Source organism: Pangasianodon hypophthalmus, chromosome 3 (assembly GCF_027358585.1).
Source record: "Pangasianodon hypophthalmus isolate fPanHyp1 chromosome 3, fPanHyp1.pri, whole genome shotgun sequence".
NCBI classification, from domain to species: Eukaryota; Metazoa; Chordata; class Actinopteri; order Siluriformes; family Pangasiidae; genus Pangasianodon; species Pangasianodon hypophthalmus.
In genome coordinates this window covers 3,613,061-3,626,902 of record NC_069712.1, presented here as the reverse complement: position 1 = coordinate 3,626,902, position 13,842 = coordinate 3,613,061, and the positions used below count along the sequence as shown (strand labels likewise).

At 41.1% G+C, this 13,842-nt stretch overlaps 1 protein-coding gene across 1 annotated transcript; it reads left to right on the top strand.

Moving 5' to 3' along the window:
- The first annotated feature begins 2,004 nt into the window (after window positions 1-2,004).
- On the top strand, window positions 2,005-9,303 carry spcs3 (signal peptidase complex subunit 3). Its single transcript, XM_053233011.1, has 5 exons — window positions 2,005-2,284; window positions 3,456-3,531; window positions 4,567-4,641; window positions 4,748-4,863; window positions 9,087-9,303. Exons 1-5 carry the CDS (start codon window positions 2,142-2,144, stop codon window positions 9,217-9,219), a joined length of 543 nt encoding a protein of 180 aa, XP_053088986.1. The 5' UTR covers window positions 2,005-2,141; the 3' UTR covers window positions 9,220-9,303.
- Window positions 9,304-13,842: the final 4,539 nt, after the last annotated feature.

Genomic DNA, 13,842 nt, shown 5'->3' with positions numbered 1-13,842 from the left:
AAGAAGAAGAAGAAGAAAACAGAAGGACATTAATAATAATAAATATTATTATTATTATTATTATTATTATTATTATTTGTATAGCATATTTTATTTGTATAGCATGTTTATCAGTGGACATTGTCACAAAGCAGCTTTATAGAAATAATAATAATAATAATAATAATAATAATAACAATGTACCAATGACATTTGTATAGAAGCAACTAAACACATCTTTATGATAAACTATTTATCTACAAATCTTGGAGAAAAAATATCAAGTTAAGACGATTTTTATTCTCATTCCTCTATATAGTTCATACACTGTACACTGGAAAGAAATGTGGTTTCTCCAGGACTGTGGTGAAAAACGTAATACAGGAGCAGAGTACACACAGGCAAAAAAAACAGCAGCAATACAGAAAACACACAGGACACGTGCATGTGCATGTTAACTAGACAAAACAGTAAAACAGTGTTATGTGGAAAAACTAGTGCAGATAATCGACTATGAAGAGAAGAATAGGAGAAAAACATGCAGTTAAATATAGCAGCATTATAAAGTGCAGGTTCATGACAGTGTGCAAAAAAACAGCAACAATACAATAAACACACAGGACAATAAAAACCAAGGACAGTGCATATTAACTAGACAGGACAAAAAAACAGTGTTATGTGGAAGAACTAGTGCAAATAACTGGCTCTGAAGAGAAGCATAGGTTAAAAACGAGCAGTGAAAAGAGTTGCGTAATAGTAAATAATTGTCCCACAGCAGCATTATAAAGTGTGATGGTTTCGTGTGATGGTGGGTGTTGAGAAGGGTTTGAATATTCCCGGTGAGCGTACGGAGGCAGGAGTGTGTTGAGTATTCAGACTCCTTCAGAGGAGAAGCTGTAGTGGAGTCTGGTTGTGGTGACATGTACGCTCCTTTACCTTCTGCCAGGTAGCAGGAGGGTGGAGACTTCTTGAGAGTTGTAGGAGGAGACGTCCACAATCCTGGTGGCCTTGAGGATGCAGCGGTTGTTATAAGAGGCGTTGATGTTGGGTAAAGAGGCCCTGATGACCTTCTCAGCTATTCTCACCATTCCTGTACCAGACAGTGAGACAGCTGGTCAGGACGCTCTCTGTCATCCCCCTGTAGAAGGTGGTCAGGATGGAGCTCTCTTCAGCCTCTGCAGGACGTGGAGATGCTGCTGGACCTTCTTGGCTAGGCAGGTGGTGTTGATAGTCCAGGAGAAATCCTCTGTAATGTCCTCTAACATTCGAGCTTTTGACTCTCTCCACAGTTGCTATACTTATTAAGATAAAAGATCACATATTGTATATATGCCATATAAATATATAAATATAAATCTGAAGAGATCACTAACAGAAAATGTATTCATGTGTTAAGTCGGTACATAAACAATAAAAACAGGTAATCTTCAGAAATCTACAATGTGCTTAAATGCACATAGATGTAAGCAGATGCCCAATACAGAGCTAGAATTAAACTTTAAAATATAACATTGATCAAGAACATTTTTTTTTAAACAATAAAAAAGGGAGTTATACAGATAAATACCTGAGAAATAGGGAATTGTGCAGGGACGGTGTTAAAGAAGCATGTTTATTTAAGTAACTTTTATTTCTAGAGCACATTTAAACATAGCTTACACTGAACGAATGACATAAAAAATTAATAATAATAATAATAATAATAATAAACATATAAAAATACATAGAGAGACAATGTAGAGCAGCAAACAAATAAATAAATAAATCTAAACTAAATAAATGACACTATGTTGTGCAAACTAAAGGAAATTTCATTACATGTTTATTGCTTCTAGCATATAAAGTGAACTAGTTAATAAATTAAATACATTTAAAATAATATATACAGTGGATCACTGAGTTGCCACAGTGTTGTGAAGGACGTCTCCATCATCCAATCAGCGCTCTGCTCGTAGACGTACTCTGTTAACCAATCGTAGAGCATAACGTGGATTACGATCCAACCAATCAGAGTGCAGGAAGGCGGGATTTGTCTGAAGACGGGTATGGAAAGAAAACTAATAACACGTCGGAAAACCCACAAGACTTCCTGTAGCCCGCGTAGCTGAAACCGTAGCTTCTTAAACGAGTTATTATTAGTTTCTTTTGAAGGAGGTTTAGGTATGAATACGGTTTTATCGAGGGCGAACTCGCTGTTCGCCTTTTCTCTGAGTGTAATGGCGGCTCTGACTTTCGGCTGCTTCATCACCACAGCGTTCAGAGACAGAAGCGTTCCGGTGAATATCCACGTCTCCAGAGTGCTCCTGTGAGTCTACCCTTCTGATTTTATTCACTTTTTCACTTCTCTACACCTTCTCCTGCTTCACATTGAACATTCTGCAACAGTTTGTGCTTGCATAACCCTCCATACGGCTCTAACAAAAGCCAAAGCTCCTCTAATGGCGCGTACATCACCTCATTAAAGGTGCAATAGCCGATCTGTTTTTATTTCTTACTTGCACAAATAATCTGCAAAATATCTACAGCATGATAAATAATAATGGTTTAATTCATAATCTCAGGACAAACGTATTATGTGGCTGAGAAAACACCATTAGGAAAACAGCTTCCGGTCCGGAATGCTTGTTTTTGTTTGTCGTTTTGTATACACTCTAACCTACGGGCCACCGTAGATCCAAGGGGCGGGGCTTCGTGAATGAAAGGGGCGTGGATAAAGGCGTTTAAAAAAGTGCAACTATCCGTCCTAAATAGATTAGAATTAGTGCGTAACAAATCGTAGTATAATGAAACGAGGATCCCGAAGGTTTCCGGATGGTCTGCGATTTCCGGTAGATTTTCAAAGTGTGGATCCGTGGACACTTTTTCAGCTAATATTACCCACAAGTCCTTGCGCAAGGGAGGGTGGGAGGAGTTTTGTGACGGTTTGCTTCACCAGATTCAAGGACGCATTTTAGAGAAATGTAAATGAAATGTGGAAAAATAAATCAAAGGAATGGTAAATTCAATGATATAGTATAAATGCTATAAGGAATAATGAATGAAGTAAAGCTGAAATGCAGCGAGGAGTTTGTTTACGGTGACGGTGTGCGTAACTAGGCAACAACGTTCTCTTGCGTTACATGACGTGTTAGTTATTACGTCCTGGTACCTGCATACTCTTTTTTTTCTACACACTCAAAAAGTGTACATATCCAGATAGCTAACCCACCTACTTAACCGTTAGCGAGCTAATCTTGAAAAAAATTTGGCTAATCTTACCTAATGCACCTTCACTGCACTGTATAGTGTAGAATCTAGAGTTTGTTTGCTCCCTACGTAGTGCACTGTATTTTCAGGATGTCACATTTGATACACGTTCCACGTTCCTGAATAGCGGCGATACGTGATGCTCATAATTGTGTGTGTGTGTGAGTATTTATTAATTAATTATTAATTAATTCTGATGTTGGTGTGTTTTTGTTTTCTGTCCCCTCCAGAAAAAATGTGGACGACTTCACAGGACCAAGAGAAAGGAGTGATTTGGGTTTCGTGACCTTTGACCTTTCTGTTGATATCCTTTGTTTTATGTAAAAGCCGACTTTGTGTGTCTGCAGCCTGTTTCATAAAAAGCCTACGTTTAAATGTTGTAAACACGTTGTAACCACGGATGGATTGCGCAGGGCGCAAATCACCATCTTGTTCCACACGAAGCAATACGACGGCTCTTTTCTTACTTTTCTCCTCAAAAACACAACCAACAAATCATTAAAGTGTAGCTGGACAGCGAGCGGCGACAACAGGTTGAGTCTTTTTTGGACTGTTTTAGTTCAGAGTTTGTTTTTTAATCCATCAGGAAAAAATGAGCACTAGTGTTTTTCTCTCCCCTCCGTCAGAGAGACGGTAGCCGACCTCTGTGAGATCGTGTATGCGGAAGAGGGTAGATAGCACTTTCCTGTCAGTGTTGCCAGTTTAGACTTTGTCTGTAGATTTGGTGACTTTTTAGCTCATTTGGCGACTCTACTCACCCTCACTGCTTCTTTTTGTCTGCATTCCTAAGAGAAAGTTCTGTATTTTGTAAATGCGTAAAGTTTAATTTGTGGGGCCGTGACCAAAGATGACTCTGTAAGGAATAAATTATAATCTCTCATTTTCTGTTCTAATAAAACTTTCATCTATTTTATTAAAGTTTAAGTGAAAGTCTTCCTTCTTCATTTTCCGTAAGGTGTAATTTGATATGCCAGTGATCATGATGAATAAATTAATATGCAGATTAGTCTATGGCGTCGTCTAGTGACTCTTTCTGAGCGCAACTTTCCTCTGAGAAGAGCTCACACTTCCTCCAAGTGATTTAGCTTCACTCTCCCTGGCTAGCTGTCATGAAGGAGAGCTGACTGTGTGTGTGTGTGTGTGTGTGTGTGTGAGAGTTTGAGACCAATCAAGGCCAGTCAGTCTCTCATTGAGTTTAAATGTATACATGTTGAGGGCCCTCTAGTGGCCAGGACCCCTAGACACATGTCCAATACTCCCACTCCGTGATCTGTGTGTGTGTGTGTGTGCGCGTGTGTGTGTGATCATCTTCATGTTGTTTACCGTAACAGATGGTTACATCTAAAGCCGATATTCGACTGGAACGTAAAGGAGCTCTTCCTCTATCTGTCTGCTGAATATTCAACCAAAAGCAATGTAAGTTTTCATACTAACTATGAAACAAAAGTGTCACTGCACTATTTTATTAGGACTATATTAACGTGTGTGTGTGTGTGTGTGTGTGTGTGTTTTTCCTTCTCAGGCATTGAACCAGGTGGTCCTATGGGACAAGATCGTTCTGAGAGGAGAAAACACCAAACTTGACCTGAAGGATATGAAGTCCGATTACTACTTCTTTGATGATGGAAATGGCCTGAGGTGCGAGCATTCGTCATCCGTATTATCATCATTATTATTTATTAACATTTAAATTAAATTAGATATCACTTAAGTCTTCATTCACCTTAAAACCTGCACTACAGCCTCTAAATAAGACAAGACGCACCTATTTTAACCCTTTCATGCATAAATTATCACTTAAATATCACTTATTTTAGAGTAAATGGATTGTCCATGAGTAGGAATAACAATAGTGTTAAAAAAAAAGGATACAACATAGCTGGAGCAAAAAAACCTTTTCTAATGTGTTTATAAACAAAATTTCACATTCAGGTCTGAAGTATTTAATGCCGTTGACCAAAAAGATAGAAAATGTCATTTTTAAAAAAATTCTAAAATTATTATTGGAGCCTTTTACACATTTTACATATATATATGTATATATATATATATTTACCAGAAACATGAGAATGGCAAATAGTTTAGAGAACAACAGAAATATAATGTTAATAATTTATGTTAAATTACAGTAATGGTCTCAAGACATTTGAAGATGACTTCTGTTTTCCTAAACACAGTCTTAAATTGACTCTGCGTAAGTCCGTGAGCCCCTCCGTAAGTCCGTGAGCCCCTCCGTAAGTCCGTGAGCCCCTCCGTAAGTCCGTGAGCCCCTCCGTAAGTCCGTGAGCCCCTCCGTAAGTCAGTAAGCCTCTCCGTTAGTCCGTGCGGCTCTCCGTAAGTCCGTGAGCCCCTCTGTAAGTCTGTGCGGCTCTTTGTAAGTCCGTGAGCCCCTCCGTAAGTCCGTGAGCCCCTCCGTAAGTCCGTGAGCCCCTCCGTAAGTCCGTGAGCCCCTCCGTAAGTCCGTGAGCCCCTCCGTAAGTCTATGCGCCTCTCCGTAAGTCCGTGAGCCCCTCCGTAAGTCCGTGAGCCCCTCCGTAAGTCCGTGAGCCCCTCCGTAAGTCCGTGAGCCCCTCCGTAAGTCAGCGAGCCCTTCCGTAAGTCCGTGCGGCTCTCCGTGAGTCCGTGAGCCCCTCCGTAAGTCTATGCGGCTCTCCGTAAGTCTATGCGGCTCTCCGTAAGTCAGTAAGCCCCTCCGTAAGTCCATGCGGCTCTCCGCAAGTCAGTAAGCCCCTCCGAAAGTCCGTGAGCCCCTCCGTAAGTCCATGCGGCTCTCCGTAAGTCAGTGAGCAGCCCCTCCGAAAGTCAGTGAGCCCCTCCGTAAGTCAGTGAGCCCCTCCGTAAGTCAGTAAGCCCCTCCGTAAGTCCATGCGGCTCTCCGAAGGTCCGTGAGCCCCTCCGTAAGTCTATGCGGCTCTCCGTAAGTCAGTGAGCCCCTCCGTAAGTCAGTGAGCCCCTCCGTAAGTCAGTGAGCCCCTCCGTAAGTCAGTGAGCCCCTCCGTAAGTCCATGCGGCTCTCCGAAGGTCCGTGAGCCCCTCCGTAAGTCTATGCGGCTCTCCGTAAGTCAGTAAGCCCCTCCGAAAGTTTGTGAGCCCCTCCGTAAGTCCGTGAGCCCCTCCGTAAGTCTGTGAGCCCCTCCGTAAGTCCGTGAGCCCCTCCGTAAGTCCGTGAGCCCCTCCGTAAGTCCATGCGGCTCTCCGTAAGTCAGTAAGCCCCTCCGTAAGTCCATGCGGCTCTCCGTAAGTCAGTAAGCCCCTCCGAAAGTCCGTGAGCCCCTCCGTAAGTCAGTGAGCCCCTCCGTAAGTCAGTGAGCCCCTCCGTAAGTCAGTGAGCCCCTCCGTAAGTCAGTGAGCCCCTCCATAAGTCCATGCGGCTCTCCGAAGGTCCGTGAGCCCCTCCGTAAGTCTATGCGGCTCTCCGTAAGTCAGTAAGCCCCTCCGAAAGTCCGTGAGCCCCTCCGTAAGTCCGTGAGCCCCTCCGTAAGTCCGTGAGCCCCTCTGTAAGTCCGTGAGCCCCTCTGTAAGTCCGTGAGCCCCTCCGTAAGTCCGTGAGCCCTTCCGTAAGTCTGTGCGGCTCTCCGTAAGTCCGTGAGCCCCTCCGTAAGTCCATGAGCCCTTCTGTAAGTCCGTGCGGCTCTCCGTAAGTCCGTGAGTCTGTGAGCCCCTCCGTAAGTCCGTGAGCCCCTCCGTAAGTCCGTGAGCCCCTCCGTAAGTCCGTGAGCCCCTCCGTAAGTCCGTGAGCCCCTCTGTAAGTCCGTGAGCCCCTCCGTAAGTCTATGCGGCTCTTTGTAAGTCCGTGAGCCCCTCCGTAAGTCCGTGAGCCCCTCCGTAAGTCCGTGAGCCCCTCCGTAAGTCCGTGAGCCCCTCCGTAAGTCCGTGAGCCCCTCCGTAAGTCTATGCGGCTCTTTGTAAGTCCGTGAGCCCCTCCGTAAGTCCGTGAGCCCCTCCGTAAGTCTATGCGGCTCTTTGTAAGTCCGTGAGCCCCTCCGTAAGTCCGTGAGCCCCTCCGTAAGTCCGTGAGCCCCTCCGTAAGTCTATGCGGCTCTTTGTAAGTCCGTGAGCCCCTCCGTAAGTCCGTGAGCCCCTCCGTAAGTCCGTGAGCCCCTCCGTAAGTCCGTGAGCCCTTCCGTAAGTCCGTGCGGCTCTCCGTAAGTCCGTGAGTCTGTGAGCCCCTCCGTGAGTCCGTGAGCCCCTCCGTGAGTCCGTGAGCCCCTCCGTAAGTCCGTGAGCCCCTCCGTAAGTCCGTGAGCCCCTCCGTATGTCCGTGCGGCTCTCCGTAAGTCCGTGAGTCCGTGAGCCCCTCCGTGAGTCCGTGAGCCCCTCCGTAAGTCCGTGAGCCCCTCCGTAAGTCCGTGAGCCCCTCCGTAAGTCCGTGAGTCAGTGAGCCCCTCCGTAAGTCAGTGAGCCCCTCCGTAAGTCAGTGAGCCCCTCCGTAAGTCAGTGAGCCCCTCCGTAAGTCAGTGAGCCCTTCCGTAAGTCCGTGCGGCTCTCCGAAGGTCCGTGAGTCCGTGAGCCCCTCCGTAAGTCTATGCGGCTCTCCGTAAGTCAGTAAGCCCCTCCGTAAGTCCGTGAGCCCCTCCGTAAGTCCGTGAGCCCCTCCGTAAGTCCGTGAGCCCCTCCGTAAGTCCGTGAGCCCCTCCGTAAGTCCGTGCGGCTCTCCGTGAGTCCGTGAGTCCGTGAGCCCCTCCGTAAGTCCGTGAGCCCCTCCGTAAGTCCGTGAGCCCCTCCGTAAGTCAGTGAGCCCTTCCGTAAGTCCGTGCGGCTCTCCGAAGGTCCGTGAGTCCGTGAGCCCCTCCGTAAGTCTATGCGGCTCTCCGTAAGTCAGTAAGCCCCTCCGTAAGTCCATGCGGCTCTCCGTAAGTCAGTAAGCCCCTCCGAAAGTCCGTGAGCCCCTCCGTAAGTCAGTGAGCCCCTTCGTAAGTCCATGCGGCTCTCCGTAAGTCAGTGAGCCCCTCCGTAAGTCAGTAAGCCCCTCCGTAAGTCCATGCGGCTCTCCGAAGGTCCGTGAGCCTCTCCGTAAGTCAGTAAGCCCCTCCGTAAGTCCCTGCAGCTCTCCGAAGGTCCGTGAGCCTCTCCGTAAGTCAGTAAGCCCCTCCGTAAGTCCCTGCAGCTCTCCGAAGGTCCGTGAGCCTCTCCGTAAGTCCGTGAGCCCCTCCGTAAGTCCGTGAGCCCCTCCGTAAGTCCGTGAGCCCCTCCGTAAGTCCGTGAGCCCCTCCGTAAGTCCGTGCGGCTCTCCGTGAGTCCGTGAGCCCCTCCGTAAGTCTATGCGGCTCTCCGTAAGTCAGTAAGCCCCTCCGTAAGTCCATACACCTCTTCTTAAGTCAATAAGACTATTCATAAGTGGATGATGTGCATGAAAGGGATAAATCTGATGCAGGGAGAGTAAATGAATCCTTCTCTGTCCACTTGTCTCTAAACATTCAATTTTCATCTCCCTTTTTTTTTTTTTTTTTTTTTTCTTCACGTCATGTTGTCAGTTCACTAATCAGACCATAGAGGAGAAACAAAATGAAAAATATACGTATATATCTGAGAAAGTCTGCGAACACTCTTCATTTCTGAGCTAATGTCTGTAGCCCTGTAGCTAGTCTCTGGTCCAGTGAGATGACTTCAGCTACACAATTTACATAAATGCATGTGATTGGTTGAAACAGATTGGCTGCTCAGGTTTATGTTTAGAAAACTGAAGTTGCTGAACTACAGAGATTTTTTTTAATATGTTTATTGTCAGAATTGTACAGTATTTTCTCAGGTGCTTGGTTCTGTGTTATAAATCCTTGTGTCTAATTCACTACAGAAGATAATCTAGTGCTTGTCTTGTGTGGAACTGTGTGTAAAATAAACTTTTTTTTTTTTAACCCCAGGGCGAATAAGAACGTGACTCTGACTCTCTCCTGGAACGTGGTGCCGAACGCTGGGATCTTGCCGTTGGTCATGGGCTCGGGTCACATCTCAGTGCCGTTCCCCGAGTCGTACGAAAGCACCAGAAGCTACTGAACCGTCCTGAGCCATCTTCATCACCGCTGTGCACTGCTGTGGGTTTTAATTAAAAAAAAAAAAAAAAAAAAAAAAAAAGTACAACGTTGTGTCCTTCAATTGTGTCTTTATTTTTCTGTCGTGTGAAAAAGAACGATTGTGTGTTACAGCTGAGGAAGTTGAGATTTAGTGCTAAAGTCAGATCTGTGATAGTGATTACTGTAATCATAATTTATTATAAAGATGTTAACCTGATGATTTGTAATAATTATTATGTGGATCTTATACTATACTTATATTAGAAAAATCCGAAGTGGTTAAACACTCAATAAGCTGGAGAGATTTTTATTAAGAGAAATCTGAAATTGATAAAAACTCAATATTCGGATACATCAAACTAGATAATTACTAAAAAACAAAACATAATTTCAGGTGTGATGCAGTATTTGAGATATTCAGCAAGACAAAGGGTGTGTGTGTGGCACTGGTCATTATTATTATTTGTAAAATTGTTTATTAGTTGTTTTTTTTTATTATTTATTTAACAGAAATAATACTTGTGTGATGAATTTATTAAATGTGTGGCATTAAGTTAGAAAAATCTGAAAATTACATTATTACAATTATTAGAAAATTACAAACTACACAATTAACACCACAAAATATAAATTAAATAAATATATTAATAATAATAATAATAACAGGTGTATGCAGTATTTGAAATGTTCACCAAGATAGCAGTGTGTGAGACTTATTTATATAAATAGCAACACTTACAATAATAATTATTACATTATCATTTTATTTATATTTTTGATAATTTTTTTTATTAATCCCACTCTTGACCACTCGTTTTGTTTTGTTTTTTTTGCATGCAATATTTTCGAATGTTTTCTGTGATTGTGTTATTTTTACTTTTTAAAATCATTTTTCAACACCAAATCTAAGAAAACATGCATTTAACCATAAAACATTCTAACACCAATCTCATATTTTACAAGGTTTTTCTGCTGCACTTTACTATTAAGTGAGTAACAGATTGGATTTTTTTTTTTAAGCATAGAATTAGCTAATACACAAAACGTAGTTAACTAGCGTCCATCTTAATGACATCAGGACATTATGGACATCCCAATGATTCACTTTATTCTAAAATATTTTTAGTGATAATTTACAGATTGAATCTATACTTTGTGTAACAGGGTTGTACTATCAAAGTGACCTCAACAGTCAGTATTAATAATCAGTAACGACTTTTCAAAGCCGTCTCCAGCATTCAAAGCGCTGGTCTTTGGAGGTGTGGTTCAGACGTGTGTCATGTGATCAATACGAGGGTTCGAATCGCTTCAGTGGTAACTGACGGCTGGAGTTTTGATTGACACTCTTTCTGAATCACTCAGCTGATGCCAAATCAGTCTTGCCCACAAACTAGCTGGGATATTTATAGGGTATTTTAAACAACATGACTTCTTATTAAAAACTTTAGTAACCTATTTATGCTTTTATGCTTCCTGATGGCCAAATGAAATGAAAAAACTCTGTTTTCTACAATTTTTAGACTGCATTCTAACTTAATCACAACAAACGCTCAATATCAACTTATTTTTTTTCTACGTACAAACAGTAGACTAAAAGTTTACTTAAAATTCACTTATTAATTTAATATAATATAATAAAATAATGATTGAGCCTTCTTTCTGTATTTGTAACTGATCTTCCAGTTACATAATCACATTCATGGTCACTGAAATATTTAAGCCACTCTTTGCACACACCTTATTATTATTATTATTATTTATAAAGTTGACAATACATTTAATATAAACTACAATTTAACTTCTTAAATCTTTGGAGCCCCTAACACTCATCGTCATGATGAGTGCCATCAGATGACATGATTTCATCATACTATATTATGATTATAAAAATTATTAGTACAGTCATGGGAAAAAGAAAGTATACCCTCCTTAAATTCTATGCTTTTATTTATCAGGGTCTAAATAACAACCTCACCAACGTCTATAAACAAACAAATAACCTCAAGTGACTTCAGGTGAAAAAAAACAAACAACAGATTTCAATATGTGGTCATTTTTTTTCCCAAAAAGGAAACCAACATTCAGAAACCAGATAGGAAAACATAAGTATACCCTTCCTACTTCCACAATCATCAAGAGAATAATTAGCAGCCAAGTGCTAGTAATGAAATGTGTGAGATAAGTTAATCATTAAGAAGTGCGGCTGCCCCTATAAAAGCAGAACTTTTGGCGGTTTGGTGTTCTGGAGCACTCAGCTGTGCGCCTACATCATGCCAAATAGAAAAGACATCAGCCATGACCTCAGAGAAGCAACTGCTGCTGCTCATCAGTCTGGGAAGGGTTATAAGGCCATCTCCAACCAATTTGAAATTCACCATTCTACAGTGAGAAGGATTGTTTACAAATGGAGAGTCTTTAGGACAGTTTCCGGTCTTCCCGGGAGTGGGCATCCCAGCAAATTCAGTTCAAGGTCAGACCATAATACATAAAAACATAAAATTGAAGAAAGGTGTACTTTTCCCCCCATGAGTGTATGAATGTTAGTATGGAGTGTTGTGATATGTATGGCCAGAAGCAGGCACTAGTGAAACGGGTGTTAAAGTGTTTCGAAAGTTAGAAATAATTTCCGGTACAATTGCTTCAAACCATTTGGTGTTTCATGAGGCTTTGTTTCGCCCATCGCTTGTCAATATCACAACATCACTGAAAATAATGAAAAAATAAAGATAGAATTTACTTTTCTTCTTCTTATGATCTTCAGAAAATCTGGATGATGCAACATCCTGATGAACATGACAATATTCCAAATATTTCATAGGAGTGAATGTGCTCAGTTTGAGTGAATAAAACTAACTGCACTAGAAGTAATTTTTGGACAAGGATGTTTCAAGCATGAGACACATTCATTCAAAAAAAAAAAAAAAAGATTTGTTAAAAGTAATTTACTGTTTGAAGGTGAAGGGGAGTTACAGTGGACTGCAGGCAAAATGCTGTAGGTTGTGTAGGATTTATTAACTCCTGAAACATGCACATAGGTTGTAGCGAAGCAAACTTTACCTGTGTTTAAAATATCTTTCATCTTTGTTTTATGTACAGATTAGTAATAATGTATTAAAGACATAAAGTGGCACCAAATGGTGGAATCTTTGTACTCAGTTTTGACCCTACTGTCACCATCAGGCCAGCAGGGGGCAGCACACGACCTCACTAACACTCCTGCCCCTGACTGGAAACAGGTCTCAAATCTATGACTTTTATCTATATAATCACATCTTAATAGCTGCTCATGTGTTTTATGAATGATAAAATGATCTGCAGTTGCATTGCTATAAAATAATACTTTAAGCATACTGTCTTAGTCATGTGTACTGTAATCAAGAGTTACTGTTTGTTTCTTCATCATGCAAAACTGTCTGAATATAAATATTATTTACTCTTTATTAATAATTCTTTAGAATTTTTTTAAGTAATTACTGTTTACAATTTATTATTTATACTTCACTATTTATTAACATAACTATTATGCACTGTTTATTATTTATTCTTAATTATGTATTTCCATTTCATTATTTGTTCTTTATTATTTATTTAAGTAATTGATATTATGTATTATGACTTATTTATTATTTATTAATGTAATTATTAACTATTTATTTAATTATTTATTTATTTACCATGTACTATTTGATCAAAGTAATTGATATTTGCTATTTACTATCATTTGTTATTTATTATTTGCTATCTATCAGGTAAATATTTTTTACTTATTCTTTAATTATTAATTACTTAAATATTTAATATGTACTGTATGTTATTCATAAAAATTATTATCATTATTATTATTATTATTATTATTATTATTATTATTATTATTAAATTTGTTGTTTACTAAATATTATTTACTATTTACTATATTAAGTATTATTTACTAAAAACTATTTATGAAATCAAGTGTATATTTTTTAATTTATACTTTATTGTTCATTTTCAGGAGATTAGTCATTATAACACCAGAAATGCTGTAATCATTTTATCCAGCACTGTTACATTTTTTTCTTATCCACATCATCAGCAGTTCCTCTGCTCAAACACTCCAGACTTCAGCGTTCTTGTTTGCCTTCTAATCTCAGGAGCCCAGTGTTTTCCAAAATGCTCCGTCCGAACACGAGGCCTCTTTGGTGCCCCTCACGGGACTGTCATATATATCACCTGGAGGAAACGTGTGTGAAATTCAATTCACAGTCTCGCAGGCAAACATCTCCAGCAGAGCCAAAGAAAAATGCTCAAACCCTCGAAAGTGCAAGACGATCGACAGTACTCATGAGGAGGACACGAGCGAGGCAACGCTCAGAAGTTCTTCAGACTTGGAATGGAATAGTCTGACACTTAAAAGGAAAACAACAAACTTGTGGTTGTTGACATTGCAACAGCAGGCGAAAGGAAAAATCACAATTACACAATTACATCAGGGCAAATATTTGCATCCAAAAGACCGATCCAATCTGGGCTAAATAACCCGGAGGAAAAAATAACAAGTTTACACGAGCTGTTCGCAGAACGTCTGTGGTATGCAGGGGGTACAAAGCAAGGGTACGAGGGGCCGGAT